General features: G+C 59.7%; 1 protein-coding gene across 2 annotated transcripts; it reads left to right on the plus strand.

The window, feature by feature from the left end:
- The first annotated feature begins 2,873 nt into the window (after positions 1–2,873).
- RAB37 (RAB37, member RAS oncogene family) lies at positions 2,874–16,984 on the plus strand. 2 transcript variants are annotated; one of them, XM_086624015.1, is made up of 10 exons: positions 2,874–2,933; positions 8,907–9,017; positions 12,449–12,559; positions 14,620–14,661; positions 14,816–14,882; positions 14,969–15,021; positions 15,464–15,529; positions 16,307–16,363; positions 16,640–16,716; positions 16,826–16,984. In XM_086624015.1, the coding sequence occupies exons 1-10, from the start codon at positions 2,874–2,876 to the stop codon at positions 16,929–16,931; spliced, it is 750 nt and encodes a 249-aa protein (XP_086480141.1). In that variant the 3' UTR covers positions 16,932–16,984. The 2 variants fall into 2 exon arrangements, with proteins under 2 accessions (XP_086480141.1, XP_086480142.1); XM_086624016.1 differs by lacking the exons at positions 2,874–2,933; positions 8,907–9,017 and adding an exon at positions 11,162–11,278.
- The last annotated feature ends 3,225 nt before the right edge of the window (positions 16,985–20,209 follow it).

The raw sequence follows: 20,209 nt of genomic DNA on the forward strand, positions 1-20,209 counted from the left end.
GCAGACGGTAGAAACTCCTGAGCTGGTTGTAAATCCTCCACTTATAGCTGTACTATCCAAGGCAAATAGACCAGTAATTAAGCTATCAGAGAAACAGTCTACCAGCAAAGGAGACCGAACAATGGAGCTAAATTGCAGGTTCAGTTGAAATCTTTCTTGCCACTTGCAGGTCATTTCCTCTGATTTCATTGCTCTGCACCCACCGCAGCTGGTCAGCGCTTGCTCGGGGCTATAAACTGCTGCTGGCTCCAGAAACCTCTGCTGGGGTTGGCTGGGAGGGCAAGAGGTTTGCTTTTGGTGGGGGAAAGACATCAGGGTGATGCAGGTATCAGGCTGCTGGGCTCTGATAAAGCTGCAGATACCACTTATCTCTAACGGGTCAGGTTACCCCAGAGCCATACAGTGGTGTAAAGCCCTTGGAGCCATGCCAGGCTGGGCTCAGTGGCTCTCTTTTTGCCAGCAATCTGTGTTGTCTCATTAGGCTGCATTACAGTTGGCAATATCATGATAGATAGGAAAACCGTCTTCCTCCCGAGCGCTGTTAAATCTGCTGGGCCAAATGTGCCTCTGGTGTAAAGCCAGTGCCTTCAGGAGGAAAGGTGAATTTGGCTTTACAAGGTTTTGCCTCCTCCCAGCCAGGTCTTCGCTCAGCAGCAGCTCCTTGCTGCTCTCCTTTGTGATTCAGAAAAGGGAAACAAACATTGCTGGAGCTGAGGTGGGTCAGAGGATGCCCTCGGAGCCCCACTTGCAGCCAGGAAATCTCCCCCAGGAGTAAGCAGGGCTGGAGTCTTGGACTGGGTGGTGCATTGGGGGCTTCCTCTCCTCTTCACTGGGGGTTAACTTCATCCCACCTCCACCCCAGGAGAGGTTTATCTGAGCACCAGCAGAGCTTGGGTGCCCAGGGCGGAGCTGTATGGCGCCTGTGGGAGATTTGGGTCTCCGGGGTCTGTGTGATAGAGCAGGCAGCCCAGGTTGGGGCAGTACCCCAACTCTGTGTGAGTGCTGGGGCATGAGCAGGCTGAGTGTGCCCTCAAGACCTGTCAGCATGAGGTCTCCATCCTCAAGGGGCTGAGGACACCCATGGAAAGGATTTTTGCCAAGTTCTCAGTGTATTAAGAGGCCAGAGAGCTGCCCTGGCTTTGTTGCAGTCACCCTGAGGTTCGCTGCACTCGTCTTCCTGGCTCTGCCCGGTGCAGGGTGTGTGCACTACATTGAACCGTGCTGCTCACCTTGCCGCTGATAAATTTTCTGATCCAGATCCCATGGCTCATGATATCTCTTATTTTTGTGCTGTTGATCGTCTTCCGGTGCTTGGGATCAACAGGTGGTCTGGCTGCAGGATCGTCTGTGTCAGGCCTGGATTTAGCTTCTCAGCCTCTGACAAGTCTGAGGACCCTCTGCCTCTCTGGGTTGTTTTTTGTCTTTTCTGGTTGTTGTTGCCAAGACTGATCATCTGACCCGGCAGAACCATCTCTTCTGTTGGAGGAAATAATGGGCAGATATAATTAGCAACGTCAGGCCCAGGCAGTCAAACAGCAATCAGGCAGGTACAGATGGCTCTTGGAAACATGGTCTGTTCCTCTGGCTTGGGGCCGTCTGCCGATCTGGAAGGAGGGAACTGGAGATTGAATTGAGTCTCTCTTAAACTTCTCAGTAAAGATTAATTTCTTTCCAGTTTAATCGAGAACACCAGATTGCTCTAAAGGGACTTGTAAATAAAAGTATCTCAATGAGATATCGACTATCACTTCCAGGTTTAAGCACAGATTCCTCCTGTTTTGAAGTACAATTTGTTTTTTACTCCAAGCAGGCTCCTAACTGGACTCTGGGAATGTGGTGAGTTTCCAAGGGGGAGCTGCTGGGTTAGCCAGGCTCGTGTTAGCACTAGTTTCATAAAGAATCTGAAATGGCCTGGCTAGCACAAGCCACTGCCCCTCCCTGGGGTGACACACCGCTAACTCTGGTGACCATGCAAGTCTGCACTTCTCCACTGCCCATGGACACCCAAAAGCTGCACAGGCTGACGGCTGGAGAAGTGTCAGCCGGAGCAGCCCGGTGCGGGCATGGGGCTCCCTCACGCAAGTGCCAGTGAGCCGGGTGCGAAGCACGGCTCAAGCAGCGCAGTGGACCTGGCTTCGTGCTCTCAGCTCAGCAATTGATGGGAGCTGGCAGCACGAAACCTCTGCCCAGCACTGCCTTCCAGCCCCGTCTGACTGTGCCCCACAGACACATCCCATGGCGGAGGGAGGAAGGGCAGCGTTTCCCGGTGGTGAGGGATGGCTGTGCCTTTGGGCAGGGACCCCCGGACTCTTTGTAAACTGGAGGGCGGGGGGGGGGGGCGTGTCTGTATCACGGTGGACGGAGATGGGGAGGGCGGGCTGGAGAGAGAGCAGCGGTTGTGTGGAACTGGCGCGGGCCCTGCCCGCGCGGAGAGGAGCTCCCGCGGCCTCCCCGCCCCCAGGAGGGACCGGCCTCCCCCCGCCCTCCCTCCTCGTCCGGGCGGAGGAACCCTGCGAGCGGGGCGGGCACGGCCGCGGCGGCGGCGAGGAGCCGGGCAGCGCTCCGCTGCCCTGCGGGGGCCCGGAACCGAGCCGTGCTGTGCTGAACCGGGCCGCGCCGGACAGAACCCAACCGAGCCGAACGCAGCCGTGCTGTGCTGAAGCGGGCCGGGCCGATCCGCGGCCCCTGCGGAACCGGGCCGGGCCGGGCCGGGCCGGGCTGACGGGCCCGGACCCAGCCGAGCCGAACCGGGCCGGGCCGGGCGGAGCCGGGCGCTGTCCGCGGTGCTGAAGGCGGCACGGGCGCTGTCCGCGGTGCTGCAGGAGCGGCCCGGCCCCCCCGCGGCGGCCGGAGCCGGCCCATGCCCCCCGGCCATGGAGACCCCCGGCGCCGGCTCGGGCGGGGCTGGCTACAACGAGGCCCTGCTGCACAAGGTAGGGCAGGGGCAGCGGCGGTGCTCGGAGAGAGGGGGAACAGGGGAGGGGGCTGCAAATTGCGCGGCGGGGGCTGTGCCGGCTCGGTCGCCTGCTTGAACTTCCCCGGCAAACTCTGTCCCTCTCCCCTGCTCGCTCCTCTTCCCCCAGTGGGGTCCGTCCGCCACCCCCCATCCCGGCGGGGTGGTGGGGGGATGCGGCTGCAGCTCTTTCCCCCCGACCCGGCGTCGGCCGGGGCTGGGCAACCGGCGGGGCTCGGCCGCGATCGCCGCCACCTCCCGGGTGACGGTGGGGAGGGGGGCGGCAGGACCGGGAGCGTTTGCAAAGCAAAGCGGGCAGGAGCGCTGGAAAGGGGCCAGCACCGCGGAACAGCCTGCAGCCGGCGATCAGCCGTTCCCGCTGCCCTGTGCATGCTCCGGGGGGTCGGGGGGAGGCGCACCCCGGGGGTTTGTTGCCAAAGTCAGCCTAAGGAGCTGGGAAACACCTGCCATGAAATAGCGGTGTCCCAAGAGACGTCCATCCCTGCCCTCCTTACTTTAAAATCATCTCTTCTGCGGAGTCCCTGGGACTGCATTTTGTAACTCCACGTTGCAGGGAGGGTGGCCGGGGCTGCTGCTGTCCCCGCAAGACCTGGGTGGCCCAGGCTCTGCTGCAGACTCTGCTGGAGCAGGGCTTTTGCTCCCTGCAGTGAGACACTGCCCTGCAACTCCAGGAGACACGGAGGAGACGCTGATCTCTGCCAGATCCACCCATCACTCCTCTCGCTGTCCTCACGCTGCTTTGCTGCAGTCCCCGGCGTGACTGTGCAGGGATCGACACCCCTGGGGAGCAGGGGCAGGGCAGGGGCAGAGCAGGGCAAGGGAAAGGGCTGGGGCTGTGTGGATCCTTTGCAAATCCTAGGATGTTTTACATCCTGTTCTACTCAGGGCAATGTGCCCAGCCCTTGATTAGCAGAAAAATATCAATTACTAGAAACTCTCATTTCTGTTGTACACCGAGTACATAGGACATGCCTCCAGGGATGACTCAAGAAACTTTGATTCTTCACAAAGCCTTAACTCTTTCTTCTCCAGCAACGAGCTGCTGCAATAGGGGAACAACATTGGTAGAAATGAGTTCCTGGGCAGAAGAGCTGCCCGTGCAAATAACCATCCCAGTTCCGTGTTCTCTGCTGTTTCCCTTGGTATTTTGCTACTGCTCCTGGCTGAGTTGCTTGTCGTGCAGAAACAAGCCTGCTCTCACTCCAGGGACGTAAGGCAACAAATACCTCGCTAGATCTTGTTTCTGAGCAAGGAATCACATTTCAGACGTGCTGAGAAACCCCAAGAGAGCTTTGCACTCTGCAGGCCAAGGTTAAGTGATTTCTGGTTGGTGGCTAGACCCAGGCCTGGGGAGGAAATGGACTAGGAGCAACTCAAAGTGGGAACAGCAGAGGTTTGTTCTGGGCTGTTCCAGAAAAGTTTCACTTGGCACAAAATGACAGATTCTGCTTTCAGGTGATTTGACCCTTTGCCACATCATTCTTCCTTCTATGGGATGCTTGGATCCATTTAGCTGGAAAAAGCTTCAGGAGGAGAAAGATGTGTCCCTGGGCTGTGGTTGATCCAGGGTGTTAGTGGGGGTTTTGCAAACAGGGATCTCCTGCGTGATCCGAGAGCCAGCTTTTGTTTGATACACAGCTCTAAAGCTCATGTCTACAGGGCTGAAATACAGCCTCTGCCAGGACAAGGGCTCAGCAGGGCTGGCGGAGAGCCCTGGACTCTGGCTCGAGCCAGTGTAAGAGGCTTGGCCATGGTAAAACAGCGCCTGGGCAGGATGGGGACAGCCCTGAGGTGTCCCTGTGGCACAACACAGCTCGAGGCAGCATCCAGCAGCATCCAAGTTACCCTGGAGCACTGCCTAGAGCCGGGGAAAGGCAGCGCGATTTTGTATATAGAGCAGGTAAAAATAAGTCTCGTTAATGTGTCCCTGAGAGACGGTGGGAACGGGGTGGCGAGGGGCAGAAAGCAGCCGCAGCTTCGCTCTCAGACCTCTCCCAGTGCCGCCTCCTGGCTGAGCCCTGCAGGCAGCTGCGCTGGGGTACACATACCCGATTCTCACAATTTGTTGTGACAAATCCTGCTGACCTGGGAGTGAACCTTTGAGTTTGGGGCTCCAGCAACTCTCTGAGAGCAGCAGAAGAGCCCCTGGATGGCACCTCTCCCCTCCCCACATCACCCAGGACTGGAGTTCTACCCTGCCAGGCTCCTACTAGCTACATTTAACTCAGGACTAGCTACCACCTGCTAAAGCTGAAAAATGAACTGGGAAGATAACCTCAACCCACACATGCTATCCCAGATCTCCTCCCGCTTGGCTGGCACTGGAAATGCAGCAATCACCTCCCTACGCTGCCTTGACAGCCATGCAAAACTCCTCTTCCCAAGGCATGACAGACTGAAATATCTCCTTCACTCGCCGGCTGCCAGCACGGGCAGGGGAGATCTGAGCGGGTTTGCCCTCGCTGCCCCATCTATCCGCCTTGTCTCTGCAACCTACACCAAGCTAGCAGGGATTTTGGAGGAAGGTGGTTCATCTAGGTCTGAATTAGCCTCAGGCCCCTAATTTGGGGATTTTTGCTCTTTGCCTGAGGCAGAGCTGGCAGACAGGTCTGCTCAGGGGTGTGTGACACACTGTGCCTGCTTCTCTGCTGGGGCTGTGGAGCAGGCGAGCTGTGGGGTGCTGGGGAAGGGAGCTCACCTCTGCCCACCCAGTGGAAATAATTTCCTTTAGCTGGAAACAAGAATTGCTCCGATTGTGCTGGGGCTCAGGAGCAGTGCTTTGGGAGTGTCACCGAGCTGCTCTCCTGGTCTTGGCCAGGTTTCCCTGCGCCTTGACCAGCCCGTCTGCGTACTCACCCCAGCAAAGCACCACTCCATCCCCACACCTCCCTGCAGAGAGGAACTGCAGCACCAAAAGGAGTCTCTGGACTTTTTTGCCAAAGTTTTCCAGGCAAAGAAAAACCTCCTGGAATACCCAAGGAGCTGAGGAGGTGCTGGGGAGGCCGAGCTGTGGCAGAGGGTGCTGGAAAGAGGCGGGGTGGGTACGGAGCTTTGCACTGGGAGGCTTCTTGTTATCGTGACTCACGCATGTCCAGCCTGAGTTTTGACAGTGGGTAGCCACATCCACACCACAGCTGTTTTTTTATTCTTATTTTATGTTTATTTCGTGGGCCTGTACCTCCACAGAGCTCATGAGCTTCTCCTAAAGTCATTAGGAAAGTCTCTTGGCTGAATCAGGCCAACTTTTACTATTGTTATTATTAAGTCATGAAGAAATTCACGAGTTGTCTCTATTATAAATCCCAATTAAATTATTGATAGGCGAGTCTGCCTTTTATACATGTTCTCTGTAAATCCTGGAGGCTTTCTGGTGCTCATTCCAGCCAGCTCTCTTCTCTCCATAATTAATGCCCTTCTCTGCATTAACTGCTCCCAAGGAGAGCACCGCAGGGCGCAGCTGTTCTCGTTGCACCTCCCAGCACCAGTAATTCACCTGGGAATAGTGCGTAGCACCAAAAAATGCAGTGCTGGAGTACGGGAGCCCCACAGTAACGAACTCTTGGGGTGTTTTCCTATGTGGCTGCTCCGGGGTAGATCCTGCTTTCTGCATGAGGAACATACCTGGGCCCCAGGGAAAAGCCAACGGGGGCTTGGGCAGGGAAATTTCCCCCTGGGAAAGGGGTGACCTGGCTCCTCTAACCCAGGTGGAAGGGTTTCACTGGGAGATTTCTGCCTCCTGACATCTCCTCAGCTCCCGCACAGGTTCCCAGCACACAAGGCTGCTCTGAACGTACAAGTGACCTGCAAACAGCCCGATGTCTCGTTAGGGAGCTGGGAAGGCACAGAAATCTCCGGCTGCAGATCTGGTCCCAGATTGCTGCCTCTCAGCTCTGCAGAGGTGCAGGGCTCCCTCCTGCCAACAGCTCTGCTGGGCAGGTCAGGGTTTTCCCAGGAGAAGTTTAGGGTTTGGGATTTTTTTTCAAGGGAAAATGCTGATTCACTGAAACAAGCATTTTGCCGAAGCGTATCGGTGCTAACAGGCTCCAGGCAGGTTGTGGTGCAGTGATTTACGCAAGGCAGGATGCTGGTCTCCTACCAGTCCGTGTTCCTGCTTTATTTGTGGTCCTCAGGCTCCTTGGCTTTTGGTTTCAGCCCACTCCTTTGGGGTCTGTGGGGTGGCAGGAACCGGGGTGCTGGGCACTGTGGCATGTACCTGGTGGCTGTGTCCCCCATGGCCTCCGGGAACATGAAATTGGGTCTTGATCCACTGGGGCTGTTCAGGCACTTGATTTAACACATTCCTCCATGCTCCTCTGCCCTGCACTTCACCAGCAGCTACGTGCGGTGCTTGAAGTGGTGCCAGGCTGGGTTTCACCCAGGACCCCTCAGTGCATGGGAGGTGATGGAGGGATGGAGCCAGCTGTGCACAAAGGTTCCCCTGGTCATCAGGAAGATGTTGAAGCAACAGCTCCTGCTCGGCAGGTGAAGAGTGACCTTCACGATGTCACCTGGGGTTGGGACAAAGGGCTGAGGTGCCCTGGAATAGAGCAGGGCTGCTGAAGCTTCATCAGACTAAACAAAAATCGATGGGGGAAACAACAGATGCAGAGAAGTGCGGCATAGGCGGAGATGGAGAGCGGGGAGGTTCAGCCCCAGCCCTCGCTGGCTCAGCCCTGCAGCCTCAGGGGTGGCCAGGGACTGGTGACAGGGTCACTGCCCTGGGGCTGTCTCAGTGCTTGCTAGGGCTGCATCTACAGGAACACCCATGTCCTGGAAGGCAGAGCCAAAACCACTTCTGAGCAAGAAGCTGTTTTGCAGAGTGTCTTGACTTGCGTCCCTGTGAAAGGGTTGAAAGTGCTTTGGTTTACTGAAAAGATGGGAACCTTTGTGCCAGCGGCTCTGTGAACAAAACCCAGATACTGGCAGAGAGGAGAGGGAGAGGGGTTGTGTTTGCACCGTTGGTCTCCCTTCAGCTGGGGATTTGGAGGAACATGGGCACAGGCAGAAGGGAGGCCGGGCTCTCTGGGGATGTGATATGGCTACCAGGACCACAGGCCGGCAGCTTGGGAGCCACTCAGGAGGTGATGGCAATGCCCCAGCTCTGATACCTGCACAGCTCCCTCGTCCCTTCTGCTGGGAGCCAAGCTTTGCTCCCTGCGGGAGAGCCCTGGGGCTTCCCATGAGGGGCTGGAGAGGCAGAGGGATTCCGTGGCTTCAAATCCAGCACCCTGCTGTGAGAGAGCACTGCAGGTCCATGGCGTTAGCGCAGCATGAAGACAGCCTGGTGCCCTGGGAGGCTGCATGGCTCCGGAAGTGTCTTTTTGCAGCAGCTGGGGGAGAAGCTCCCATTATTAAACAGGTTTGGACCTGACCCAGCACTTCCAGAGTCCTCCCAAAGTGGTTTTCCACCAGAGCTGTAGGAGCCAAGGCTGACTCTGCCTAGCAGCTTCCCAAGCCGAGTCAGGAGCGTCTCTCCTGCTCGCTCTCTGTCATGGGCTATGCTTTGCTTTCTCTTCCACTCTCCTCTCTTGGAGAGGGCACGGTGGGGCTTGTGCCTGAAGCTCAGCCCGAGGCACGTTTCATTTATTACAGAGATGGTCAGAGGAGTGGAAATGCCTCCCTGGGCAGGCAGCAGGACCAAAGGTGACAGCGAAGGGCAGGGCACAGCGGGACAAGCCATCTGGCCACAGCACTGGCACCCAGCAGCCCCTGGAGACAAACTGCTGCTGAGTGGGGCTGTGCAGTGGGGCTGCCATGGGGCTGCCATGGGGCTCATGGCTCTGCCACGGGCTGAGGCCAGGCTGGTCCCTCCCAATCCTGCTGCGTTTGATGCTGCATCTCCCCAGCACCCCTTCCCCAGACGCCTGGCCCCTGGCTGCACGCCGCATCGCCTGCTCCCATACACTGATGCCTCTTTACCTGCTCCTTGCAGACAATCCTGGTCGGAGACAGTGGTGTGGGGAAGACATCTTTGCTGGTCCAGTTTGACCAGGGCAAGTTCATTCCTGGCTCCTTCTCCGCCACCGTAGGCATTGGGTTTACGGTAAGAGCCCCGTCCCCGGTCCCTGGGCTGTGCAACCTCGCGCACCCTTAGGGGAGCAGATATTTTTGGGTAATCGTAATCTATGATTCTATGATTCTAAGTGGTGCTCAGCACGAAGAACTGGCAGAATTTGTTTCGGTGCTGCTGATTGAGGACACAGTTTACCTGCGTGCTCACCGGCAAGCCAGGGAAGCGGCGTTTTGGGCTGCTGGGGGGGATGGAGGAGTCTTCACGCCGCAAACCCCTCAGTGGGGCCATGCCCGAGCAAAGCCCTTTGCAGTGCACATGGAAAGCCGCCTTTGGAGCAGCCCTGCTCTCCCGGCAAGAAGGCAGCCTGTGTCCTGCCTGTGCAGCCTGGGGCCCTGGTGAAATGCCAGGCAGATGGCGGCAGCGCCGGGAAAAGCACTCGGCCGCTGTCCAGCGCTATTTGCAGAGCTGCCGCGGGGCTGGCGAGTGGCTCCGGCGCATGTGTCCCCTCTCCCAGTGGACCCCGGGACAGAGACAGAGCTTGGGATCTCGCCACATGGCAAGACCAGCATGCCTCCAACATCCATGGCAAGGCTGGGGCTCAGCAAGAGGCTACGACCCACAGGGAGCCCATTACCCACCAGGATTTTGTCTCTAGTTCTGGCCAAGGAAGCAGGGAAACATGCAGTACCAGCATGGGGGGTCTGGGGCCAAGCGGCCCAGGGGCTGGCAGCCAAGAGTGCCCGTGCGGGAGTGCCAAGCCCTGGGCAGGCAGTGGAGGCTCAGCCATGCTCCTGGCCTTTACCAGCTCCCAGCTGCCTCATTTCTCCTGCAGAAAATGGCATTGGGCAGAGGTGATGCTCAGCCAGGCGTTTTTCCTGCCCAGCTCAGCTCAGCTGCATCCGGGAGCTCTGAGAGCCTCCATCCCTCAGCTCTGGCCACTTTCCTGGCCAAAAAGTGTATATAAACTATAATTCCCCTGTCTCGGTCTGGGCGCAGTTACGGGACTGGAAATACAGGTTCCCTTTCCCGAGGGGCAGAGGAAGGCTTGGCTGGAGCAGGAGCCAGCAGCCAGGGAAGGTGCGGAGGCGGGTGCCATCGCAGAGGGCATCTCTGCCATCAGACCTCCCGCAGCCGTGCGTGGTCTTTGCCTGGAGAGTGGCAAGGGGCACGGCTCTGCACTGGAGCCCTGCGCGCCCGAATCCCAGCGGCGTGAGTGGGGCTGAGCGGTTTGCACTGAGATTAGCCCCGGCACAGGGGAGATGGGCTGGCTGTCCCGGGGAAAGCAAATCAGGGGGGGCTGAAGGTTCCTGTCTGTGGAGTGGTGCCTGTAAGCCTGAAGATCCTGAGCAGTTGTAGTGCACGGACCTGGATGGGGTTTTGTGGAGTGAGTTTTTGGGTAACACAACATCTCTGGCTCTTTCATGGACTTCTCCCACATTCCCATGCTTAGGCTTGTCTCAAATGAAGTGCACTATGAGCCAGGCCCCAATGGCAGGAGAGGGATACTGGGGGCTGTGAGCAGCCGGGGAAGCGGGAGCCCTGGCAGCCGTCCTGGCTGAGACGCAGGTGCCGCTGAAACGGCTCACCGCAGCGCACGGCTTCCGGCTAACAGCTGCTGCTTCTGGTTTCCTCCCAGCTTCACTGCACCGCGGTGCTAACCCAGGGCCCAGCTCAGCCATCGGGGCTGCAGCGTATGGGGCAACGCCCCACCCTCGGGTGGGCTGGTAGGGTGGGAGCAGGAGCTGCCGTCCCTGCCATCCCCACCAGCCCAGCATGGTGAAGGTGATCCGGCATCACCGGGTCTCCATCCCCACACCTTGCGGGGAATGGGGGGATGTTCAGTTGCGGGCTGAGCGGTTCCTTCTCTCCCCATCGGCGTGCCAGGAGGGACGTGCCACCGCTCTGCCCACCCTCTGGTGCCACTGAGCCCCCGGTCAACCCCAGCACCTAGGGTCCGGATGGGGAGGTGCGGGGGGGGCAGATTTCCAGCCTTGAGCCTCCTCTTCCTCACCCTGGGGCCAGGCCGGGCAAGGAGGCGGCCGGGTACAGCCTTGGGGGTGGCATTGGCCGGGAGGAGGAGGAGGAGGAAGAGGAGGAGGAAGGCGGGCCGGGTGGGGCCGCGGCTCCCGCTGGCTCCGCGGCGCCGGGACTCGGCAGCTCCGCTCGGCCGCATCATGAGCGGCCCCGGCGGGGCGGCGGAGAGCGGGACCCCCCCGGCGGGGAACGGGGTCCCCCCGGAGGGCAGCGGGACCCTTCCGGCGCTGCCCCGGGACTACGAGCTGGCCGGCAAGGTGGGAGGCGGCGCGGGGTGCAGGAGGGGGCAGGAATGAACCCCCCAGTCCCGGCAGGGGTGGCGGTTGGGGGTTGCCCACCGGCCCGGGAGATACCGGGGGGGTCCCAAGGGCCACCCGCTTCCTCCACTGCCGCGACTGCACCCAGGAAGCGGCTGCTGACCGGGGAAGGGGAAGGAGGCAGCAGCCCCGGCTAAGCCCCCCCCCAGCCCTGCCCACCCCGCGGGGATCCCAGATCTAGCAGATGTGGGGATGAGGGTCCTCCCCCTCTGGCTGTGCTGGCCCGCAGGACGTTTGCTGTGCCGTCCCTTCCGAGGGTGGCCACGGCTCCCTGTGTTTGCCCAGCCCGGGGGCAGCAGGGTCACCTGGGTTTGCTTTGGAGGCTCCAGCATCCCCGCAGGGTGGGTTTCTGGGGATGGACCTTCTTGCTGGAGTCCTGCTCACTGCCATTTTCAGGCAAGGGATAGATGCAGTCAGCGTCGGGTTAGTTATTGCCGGGCAGGAAAGGGCGGCTGCTGGCGAGCAGGGAGGAGAGCACGGCGCCGGGTAAGGCTGTGCTTATGGAGACCGGCGTCGGTCCTGGCTGTGGCCTGCCCGGGTCTGGCGGTGCCAGAACGGTTGGGGAGCCCAGGCTGAGCCTGTTTGCTTAGCAGGAGGGGAAAAGGCGCTGTGTTTGCTTTGGTGTCTGCGGCGGGCAGGGCCCTGGGCACCCACAGGGCGAGAGTCCCGGACACGGCGGGCTTTGCCCAAGCCATGGATCAGCGCTTGGGCTGGGCACGCCTGGGCTGGGGGCAAAGTGTGGGTGGAGGTGGCTCCACGTATCTGGGAGCTGCGGCCGGTTGTCCGAGAACCCTCCTGGGCTTGGAGATGACCAGGGGTGGGCCAGGAGTCATCTGCTCTTGCTGCAGTACCTGCCTTCCCACCAGCTCTCCTCTTCTGCTCTCCCCATCTCAGTGGCTGGGGGCTGCTCCACTGCCCTGGGGCACTGCCTGGTTGCACCCTCAGGGGTCCCACCCCATCCCCAGCTCTCACGGGGCTCCCTAGACTCGTCAGGATCAGCCCTGGGGAAAGAAATGGAGGGACACAAGGGAGCTGGGGGAGCTCAGGAGCACGCAGGGCAGCTGCTCCCTCCCCGTCCCACTGACACCTCTCCCTGCACCCATCTTGCAGGTGATGTTACTTGGAGACTCGGGCGTGGGGAAAACCTGCTTCCTGCTCCGCTTCAAAGACGGGGCCTTTCTCTCCGGGACGTTCATAGCCACCGTGGGCATAGATTTCCGGGTGAGACCACCACGGCTGCCAGCCCCTCGCCTCCCCCAACCCACACCTTGGCCAAGACAGGGTGCTGGGAAGGGAAGACTGAGGGGTTCCAGCCTCTGCACCCCAAATGATCTCCCAACTGGCTGCAGGCACTTGCTGAAACCCTTCTACCTCTGCCTCAGAGAGCTGTAATGGATGGAAGAGCCCACTGGGAGCATCGCCTCTTGCCTTTAAATCAGCAAAAAGCCTCAGTTTAGCCCATCCGGGCTGGGTGCGTGGGCTGAGGGTGTGTGGTGGGCAGCCAGCACGCTCCCCTAGCCAGGCTGAGGCCGACAGCTTGTGGGCAAACACTGGTTGCCATAGTTTTGTGCCTTGAAAGAGCTGATATTGGCTGCCGAGGAGTTCTTAGGGTCACTGGATCCCGTTTAGATGCTCTCGCTGCTCCCTATTCCTCACATTTCAGCTGCAAAGTCTTGGGGAGTGCACAGGCAGGCAGAGCCCTTTGCAGCACAGGATAGAGAGGCATTTCAGCAGGCTGGAAGTCATGGGGGTGTCCCCGGGCAGGGCTCTGCCCACGGCTGCCGGCATGTGTTGACCGCGGTCAGCGCTTCCTCTGCCTCCACAGCTGCTCTGGTTTTCCGCTGCCTTTTCTGCTCAGGCTGCTCTTACAGGGGGGAAGAAGGAGGAGGTTTGTGAGCAGGGGCTGAGGGGAGAGAGTGTGGGTTCGTTTTGGAGGAGTCTCACAGCCTGTCCTTCCAATAAAGTCATGAAAGAAAGAAAATCAGCCACGTCCCACCGCTGGGCTCAGCGCTGGTGGCCCCAGGGGTGTTGCCAGCTTGTACGTACCCGCTCTGCCTTCTTCAAGTGTCCCCTGCAGCAGCTCTCAGCTTGCTGCTGGTAGGTCATTTCCAGAGTCTCCTAGGGCACATTTTTGTTTGATTCAGCCCATTTTCTCAAACTTTGTCACCTCCACATGAGCTAAATTTCCATCTCAAACAATTCCAGGCAACCAAATTTTTTATAGGGAGTCTTGTCTTTCCAGAATCATCCTTCCAAGTACAGTTCTTTAAGAGCCTCAAAACAGCCCTTTGCTAACTTATACTTTACTTTCCCCTGGCCTCTGGAGAGAAGTCCCTGCACTTCCCAGTTGGGTACAGCGATTGCTTAAGCCCCGGTAACTGCCTTCCCCACTCACATGCGAATGCCTCTTCCCTTCCCTGGTCCCAGCCCTGCTACCTGGCTGCAAACCACCTTAACCCAGGAGATTTCCTCCTGCCAGGCTGGATAAAGCTATGTGCTACCTGCAACCCCCCAGCTCAGTGTGTGCAACCACTGTAAGGGCCAAGCAAGAAAACCTGAGGTGGGCACCAGCATCATGCGCTGAGCACCCCCGGGCAGCTCACAGTATCCAAAAGCTTTAAATTGCTGCAAATAGCCCAAATTTTTAGTGCAACAGTGGTTCCTTCAGCATGTGGAGCAGAGGAATCCTGGCAAAATGGTCAGGACTTTATGGTAGGCAAACATTATAAAAACAGGCCAAGGTGTTATTAATAGACACACATTTGCGTGTGGTTCATGCAAGACCCCCCCACTTTCCCAGTTCTGCTGAACTTCCCGTGGCCACGCGGGCAGGGGCTGGTGTCCCTGGGCTTTGCAGGGCAGCCCGCGTCGTTAGCCGGCTCGTCAGGAGTCTCAGGAACCATAGGACAGGACTGCTGGCTGGAGGAGATGACCAAGGCTCTGGATCCAAAGCCGACTGAGATCTTGCTGTCCTGTCTCCGACGGCCTGATTCTGCCCTTTTCCACCCTGGCGTGATGGGATGCTTCTCTGGGATGTCCCTGTAGCCACCACACAGCATCACAGCCCCTCAGCAGGACCAGGGTTTGTAGCAATGAGCCTTCAACATCCAGCCCCACGGGCAGCCTTGCTTCATCCTGACAGCCAGGAGAGAGCAGCTGTGGGGCCAGGGAATGGCGGGTTCCATCACTGGGGCTGGCCGGCACCTGCACCAAGGCACCGTGGAGCAGTGGAGAATCCCCCAGCTTTGGGCTGATAAACGTGTTCTCCTTCTCTTCTGCAGAACAAAGTGGTGGCTGTGGATGGTGTGAAGGTGAAGTTGCAGGTGAGCTTTGGGAGGGGGTGAGCAATTCCCAGCCAGATTGCTGGAACTACTTCTCAAGGCTGAGCGTGGTGGTCCAGCGGGGCTGAGAGCCACAGAGGCATCCCCAGCTGGAGGGTTTCCCCTCCCCACTCTCACCGAGGTGGCTTCTCAGCAGATCTGGGACACGGCAGGACAGGAGCGTTTCCGCAGCGTCACCCATGCCTACTACAGAGATGCCCAAGGTGGGTTCGGGGGCCAGCGGGGATGGGGGAGACTGGTCAGAGCGCAGCCCTGCAGCGGGGCAATGCCTCTGCCTCTTCCCTTCCAGCCCTGCTCCTGCTCTATGATATCACCAGCAAAATGTCCTTTGACAACATCCGCGTAAGTCCCCTCCATGGGGTAGGGAGCGTGTTTGTCCCCGGGGATTGGGGTCGTCGGTGCCCCCCATGGTTTGCTGGGTATTCAGGGCACTTTGAAGGCTGTTTTGCATGTAAGTGCCAACTGCTTTGGCCAGACCCAGCCGGCTGGGTGTTGGTCCCCGGGGCGGCTGGCTGGGTGCTGCATGGCTGGGTGAGTTTTATTTAAGGACACGGTAAATGGCTGGAGGGAGAAAACAGGGTTTGGGATGGACACGAACTCCGTGTAGGCTTGGGCCGTAGCCAGGAGACGGGGCGTTTTCAGGACTGTTTGGCTGCGATGCTGGGACAGTTCCCATGCAAAAAAAAACCCAGTCATTTTCCCAGTCCTCACTGGGGGGGTGTGAGGGCTGAGAGGGGAGGGATGGGGGTATCGCTCACCCCGACCCAGCCCCACTGCCCCACAGGCCTGGCTGACGGAGATCCATGAGTACGCCCAGAAGGATGTGGTCATCATGCTGCTGGGCAATAAGGTGCGTGCAGGGTCCCCCTTCACCCTGAGTTTGCTGTGCCGTGCCATTCTGTGCCGTGGCGTGCCAGCCCTGCCCTGCTCCCACCATCCCTGGGGCTGCAGAGGGATGGGGCTTGGTGGGTGCCCTGCCTGCACCCTCCGCCGGGCTCTGCTGCTTTCTGGACTCAGCCAGGCCCAGATGTGACCCCAGAGGTTTGCGGAGGGGGAAGGGGCAGTGTCCCCGGCAGCCAGTGGAGGGCAGCACGAGGCTGAGGCTCCTGGTACCGGATGCTGCTGGGTACCGGATGCTGCTGGGTACGAGATGCCCAGCCAGGTCCTGGATGGACCCCCAGATCCCAGGTAGTCCCAACTCCCAGATGCCCAACCAGGTCCCAGGTTCTCTCTGGGGGTCCCAGATGCTGCTGGGTTCCCGATGTCTGACTGAGTACTGGATTTTCTCCTGGGATCGGATGCCCCCTGGATCCTGCATGATACTGGGTTCTCAATAACCAGCAGGGTACCAGAAACCCCCCTGGGTCCTGGATGCCCCCAGGTACTGGATGCTACCCGAGGTCCCCAGTGTCCCCAGATCTCAGGTGCTCCCCCCAAATCCTCAATGCCACCCAGGTCCCAGATGCTCAACAGTTCCCAGATTCTCCTCTGGGCACTGGCTGTTCCTGGGTCCCTGACACCCCCGGTTCCTGGCAGCCCCCTGTGCACCCCACACTGCCTGCTTGACAGATGCCCCCAGGATGCCAGCCAGCCCTGTTATGTGGTGACACTTTCCTTCTCTTGGCAGGCTGATGTGAGCAGCGAGAGGGCTGTGAGGACAGAGGACGGAGCATCGCTGGCCAGGGTGAGCTGTGCTGGGGTCTACCCCAGCTGCAGCCCCCCCAGACAATTGCACATCACCCAGGGTCCCCACGCAGCCGTGCCATCCCTTCTGATGGGTGCCCAGACCTGCCTAGCTCTAGCACGGGCAGCACAGCAGCAGCTTGCACACAAAACCTGGGGTGAGGCAAAGAGGGGAGAGCACCTTGTCCCCAAGCCTCGGCCAGGTGACAGGGACAATTTGGAGGGGAAGAAGGGCGTTTCAGGGCTGGCCGCTGATGGGGCCATGCTGCCTTTGCAGGAGTATGGGGTGCCTTTCATGGAGACGAGTGCCAAGACGGGCATGAACGTGGAGCTGGCCTTCCTTGCCATTGCCAAGTGAGTACTTGGGGGACCCGGGCACAGGAGGTGCCCCCCCGCAGCCCCACTGCCTCCTGCACTGGCACTGGAGCAGACGGGTTGGGGTAACGTGGCTCCACCAACCCAGGGAGCTGAAGCAGCGTGCGGTGCAGCCGCTGGATGAGCCCCGCTTCCAGATCCATGACTACATTGAGTCGCAGAAGAAGAAATCCAGCTGCTGTGCCTTCGCCTGAGAGTGGCCGGAGGAGCCGGCAGCCCTGGGGGTGCAGGCAGGCAGGAGGCAGAGCGGGGACCCAATCCTGCCCCTCCAGTACCCAAGGGAACCAGGCTCTGGCAAGCTAAGCGTGGATGGGACAATATGGCAGAGCGGAGCATGTACAAGGAGAGCCATCGCTCCAGTGCCAGGATCCAGGAGCCAGATCCTGCTGCCCTCTGGGCAGTGGCTGGAGCTCGCTGTGTGCCACTGGAGCAATAACCGTGGTGTGATGCCTGTCAGCCTGGCCAGTGAGCCACGGTGATGCCTCCATCAGCCAAGCAGGATGCAGAGTACGGGCCCACACCTAGCTGAATGGAGCGGCTGGAGGGACCGTGTGTGCCATGGATGAGCCCCGCACAGCCCCCAGCCCTCCCCTCCCCTGCAGCCATCCCTTGCTCTTGATGTTGCTCTTGTCTGACTGGAAGGGCCTGATCCAGCCCCCCACGTCCCCGGTGCTGCCAGGCTCTGGCTTCCCTCCAGGGAGCCTCGGCTCTGCCCTCCGGGCTGCCCCCCCCACCTGAGTGCAGCCAGTGCCCACGCTCTGCCGTGGCTCCTCACTGCTGCAGTTGCTGCTGTCGGCTTTTATCCTCCTTCCACCATGGGGACAGCGATGTCCCTGTTGTGTCTTGGTTCTGCCGGAGGGAAAGGCCAGGGTGGGGAAGCGTCCGGCCAAGCCTGCTCGCTGCCCGCGCTGCTGGTGTGAAAAATAAAGCTCTCCTGGGAGCATCCGAGTGACACTCGGGGCACTTCTAGTACTCATGGCAGTTTGGAAAAACTGTTATTTCCCCACTCTTGTAGCCACAGGAATTGGAGACTTTTTTTTTAATGAGAAAAGCCTTTTTCTTTTCAATCTCTCCAAGCAAAACCATCTCCGGCCTTACGCAGGCTGGAGCTGGTGGGGTGGAGGTGCCCGTAGTGGCCTGGGGCTGCTGTGCCTGCTGGGTGCCAGCACGGGCTGCGTTTCTCTCCCATCACTGCACACATAATACAACTGTTTCTTCTCGCCGGTGGCAAATAGCAGCTGAAACCCGCTCTCTGGAGAGCAGATGCCTGAGATGCTTCAGCCAGCAAACCCTGCTACGTTGGGCACTGGTGGGATGCAGGGTGCAAGGCTTGGGCCTCGAATTGCTGCACATCCCCGGTGCCCAGCCTGGCCCTGCCGACCCCTCTCTGACACACTACCGGCTCCCCCGAGCACTATGTAGGGCGGTGGGACGGTGAGTGTTTGGTTATGGAACTGAAGAGCTGATGCGAAGGGCAGCTGCGGCACGCATGGCACCGCTGCACGTAGGAGTCAGGGACTGTCCAGCACATCCATCCCCACCAGCATCTTCCCTTGCCCTGCACCCGAGCTGCTCGTCTCTCACTGACCCCGGTGCCTCCTGCGCCTCTGCTCTGCTCCTGGGTCTCTCTTTGCAAGTTTACAGATTAAAGCTGAGTATTTTGGAGGCTTTGCATCTGCCTGTTTTTTTATTGCGTGAGAAATCCCTGCCCTGGGTCTGGAACGTGGGAGGCTGCTGCACCCAGGCGCTGCAAAGCAGCGGGGCCGGGGGGGGGGGCCCTGGGAGCAGCCGTGGGGAGGGGGAAGCACCCACAGCCCCTTCCCTCCCCGCCGGGGCTTTCGTTGCACATTTCAGACAGTCCAAAGGTGAGAGAGGAAGAGTAAACATGGCCTGTTAAATTAAAACCAACCTCCTCCCCTGCTGTTCTCATGGTGCGGAGTCCAGCATTCCCCAAATAACTCCGTCTTCCCACCAATGGCGTTGCTGCTGCTGCTTGGCTGATGTCTGCAAAAAATGCTGGATGGCTTCAACACAAACAGACGTTGGCTCTTTTCTGCTTCCCCCCTCCAGCCTGAGCTCCCTTAACGTTACGCCGAGCCGCAAAGGGCTCAGGCAGGAGCAGGAAGCTGGGCTGTGATGGTGCTGCCTGCACCAGTGCTGCCTGCACCCTGCCGTCCCATGGGTGCTGCCGGGGTCTGCCAGACCCAAAAGCAGCTCCAGCTGTTTCCTTTGTTGCTGCCTTTCTTCCTTATCGTGGTCCCATGTTCAAACCAGCCCTCTTGGAGCTGGGTTTTGTTTCCTGACTTAATGTTCCCAAAAACCATCCCCCTCGTCTCCCCTTTGAATATGCACGCTTATGGAGCCGTGCTTCTCACAACCCCCTTGCCAAGGGGAGGGCTGTGCAGCCCTGATGCTGCAGGCGATGGACCCCCTCCCATCCTGGGGCTGTACCACGACACGCTTGCCCTGGTTTTCCTCTCCGCAGGCATCTGCCTCCAGCCGCCGTGGGATTCCTCTCCGCCGCCTTTCTCAGGGCCAAGTGGCCGCGTGCGAATGCTCAGCCGAGTGGAGGAAACAAATGAGCCCACTCTCCGCTCGCAGCTCGGCCCCGAGGAGCCGGAGCACAGCCAGCCCCCAGCACATAGGGGGCTTCTTGGCTGCTGGGGTCCCTGCAGCATGGGTTGGGTGCAGAGCCACCCAGGAGGGATGTGTCCTGCATTGTGCTGCTGCCATCACCTTCCTGCTCGACCAGCTGTGGAATGGTTAAATGTGAACCTGGCGGCCCTGAGGACCTTTGGCCAGCCTGAACTTCAGCCAGGCCCTGAAGGCCAGCAGTGAGAGACATGGGTGGTACCTCCATGCCACCCTCCTCAGGGCAATCCCAGGAGCCAGCTCTGCCTGAAACTGGAGCCCTGCCTCACTCTGCCCTGGCTGACCCGAAATCCCAGGATCTCAAACTCTCATAACCCCCTGCAGCCACTTCTGCTTCCCAGGCGGTGACCGGAGCACAGCGGGGCAGGGGTAGAGCGAATCTCCCCCGGGTTCCCCTCATTTCCCCACTCAGCTCCGGGGTCCTGAAAGGGGACCGAGGGCTACTCGGGAGTCACAGGGCTGCTCTCTCATTTCCACCACACAGTGTTACCGGTGAGCACGGCCTCCCGTGCCGCTTTCCCACGCAGTTTCTGTTTGGGGTTTTGTTTCGCTTTTGAAGTTCTGAACTTCCCTCCAGCCCTCCGCCTCGGAGCAGCGCCGGGGCCGCCTGCGGGAGTGGCGTTCGAGGAACCGAGCGAGGGGACGGGGAGAACGCGTCCCGGGAGGTGTGCCGAGGTGTGCTACCCGGGACGTGCCCCGGGCGGGGCAGGGAGAACGTGCAGCATCCCGCCGGTCTCCAGCCACCGTCGGGGCTGTCTACGGTGACCCCGGCGGCAGGCGGAGCCGGCCCTCGGCGGGGGCTCAGCGGGGAGCGGGGGCG

This window comes from Tauraco erythrolophus, chromosome 20, assembly GCF_009769465.1.
Source record: "Tauraco erythrolophus isolate bTauEry1 chromosome 20, bTauEry1.pri, whole genome shotgun sequence".
NCBI lineage: Eukaryota > Metazoa > Chordata > Aves > Musophagiformes > Musophagidae > Tauraco > Tauraco erythrolophus.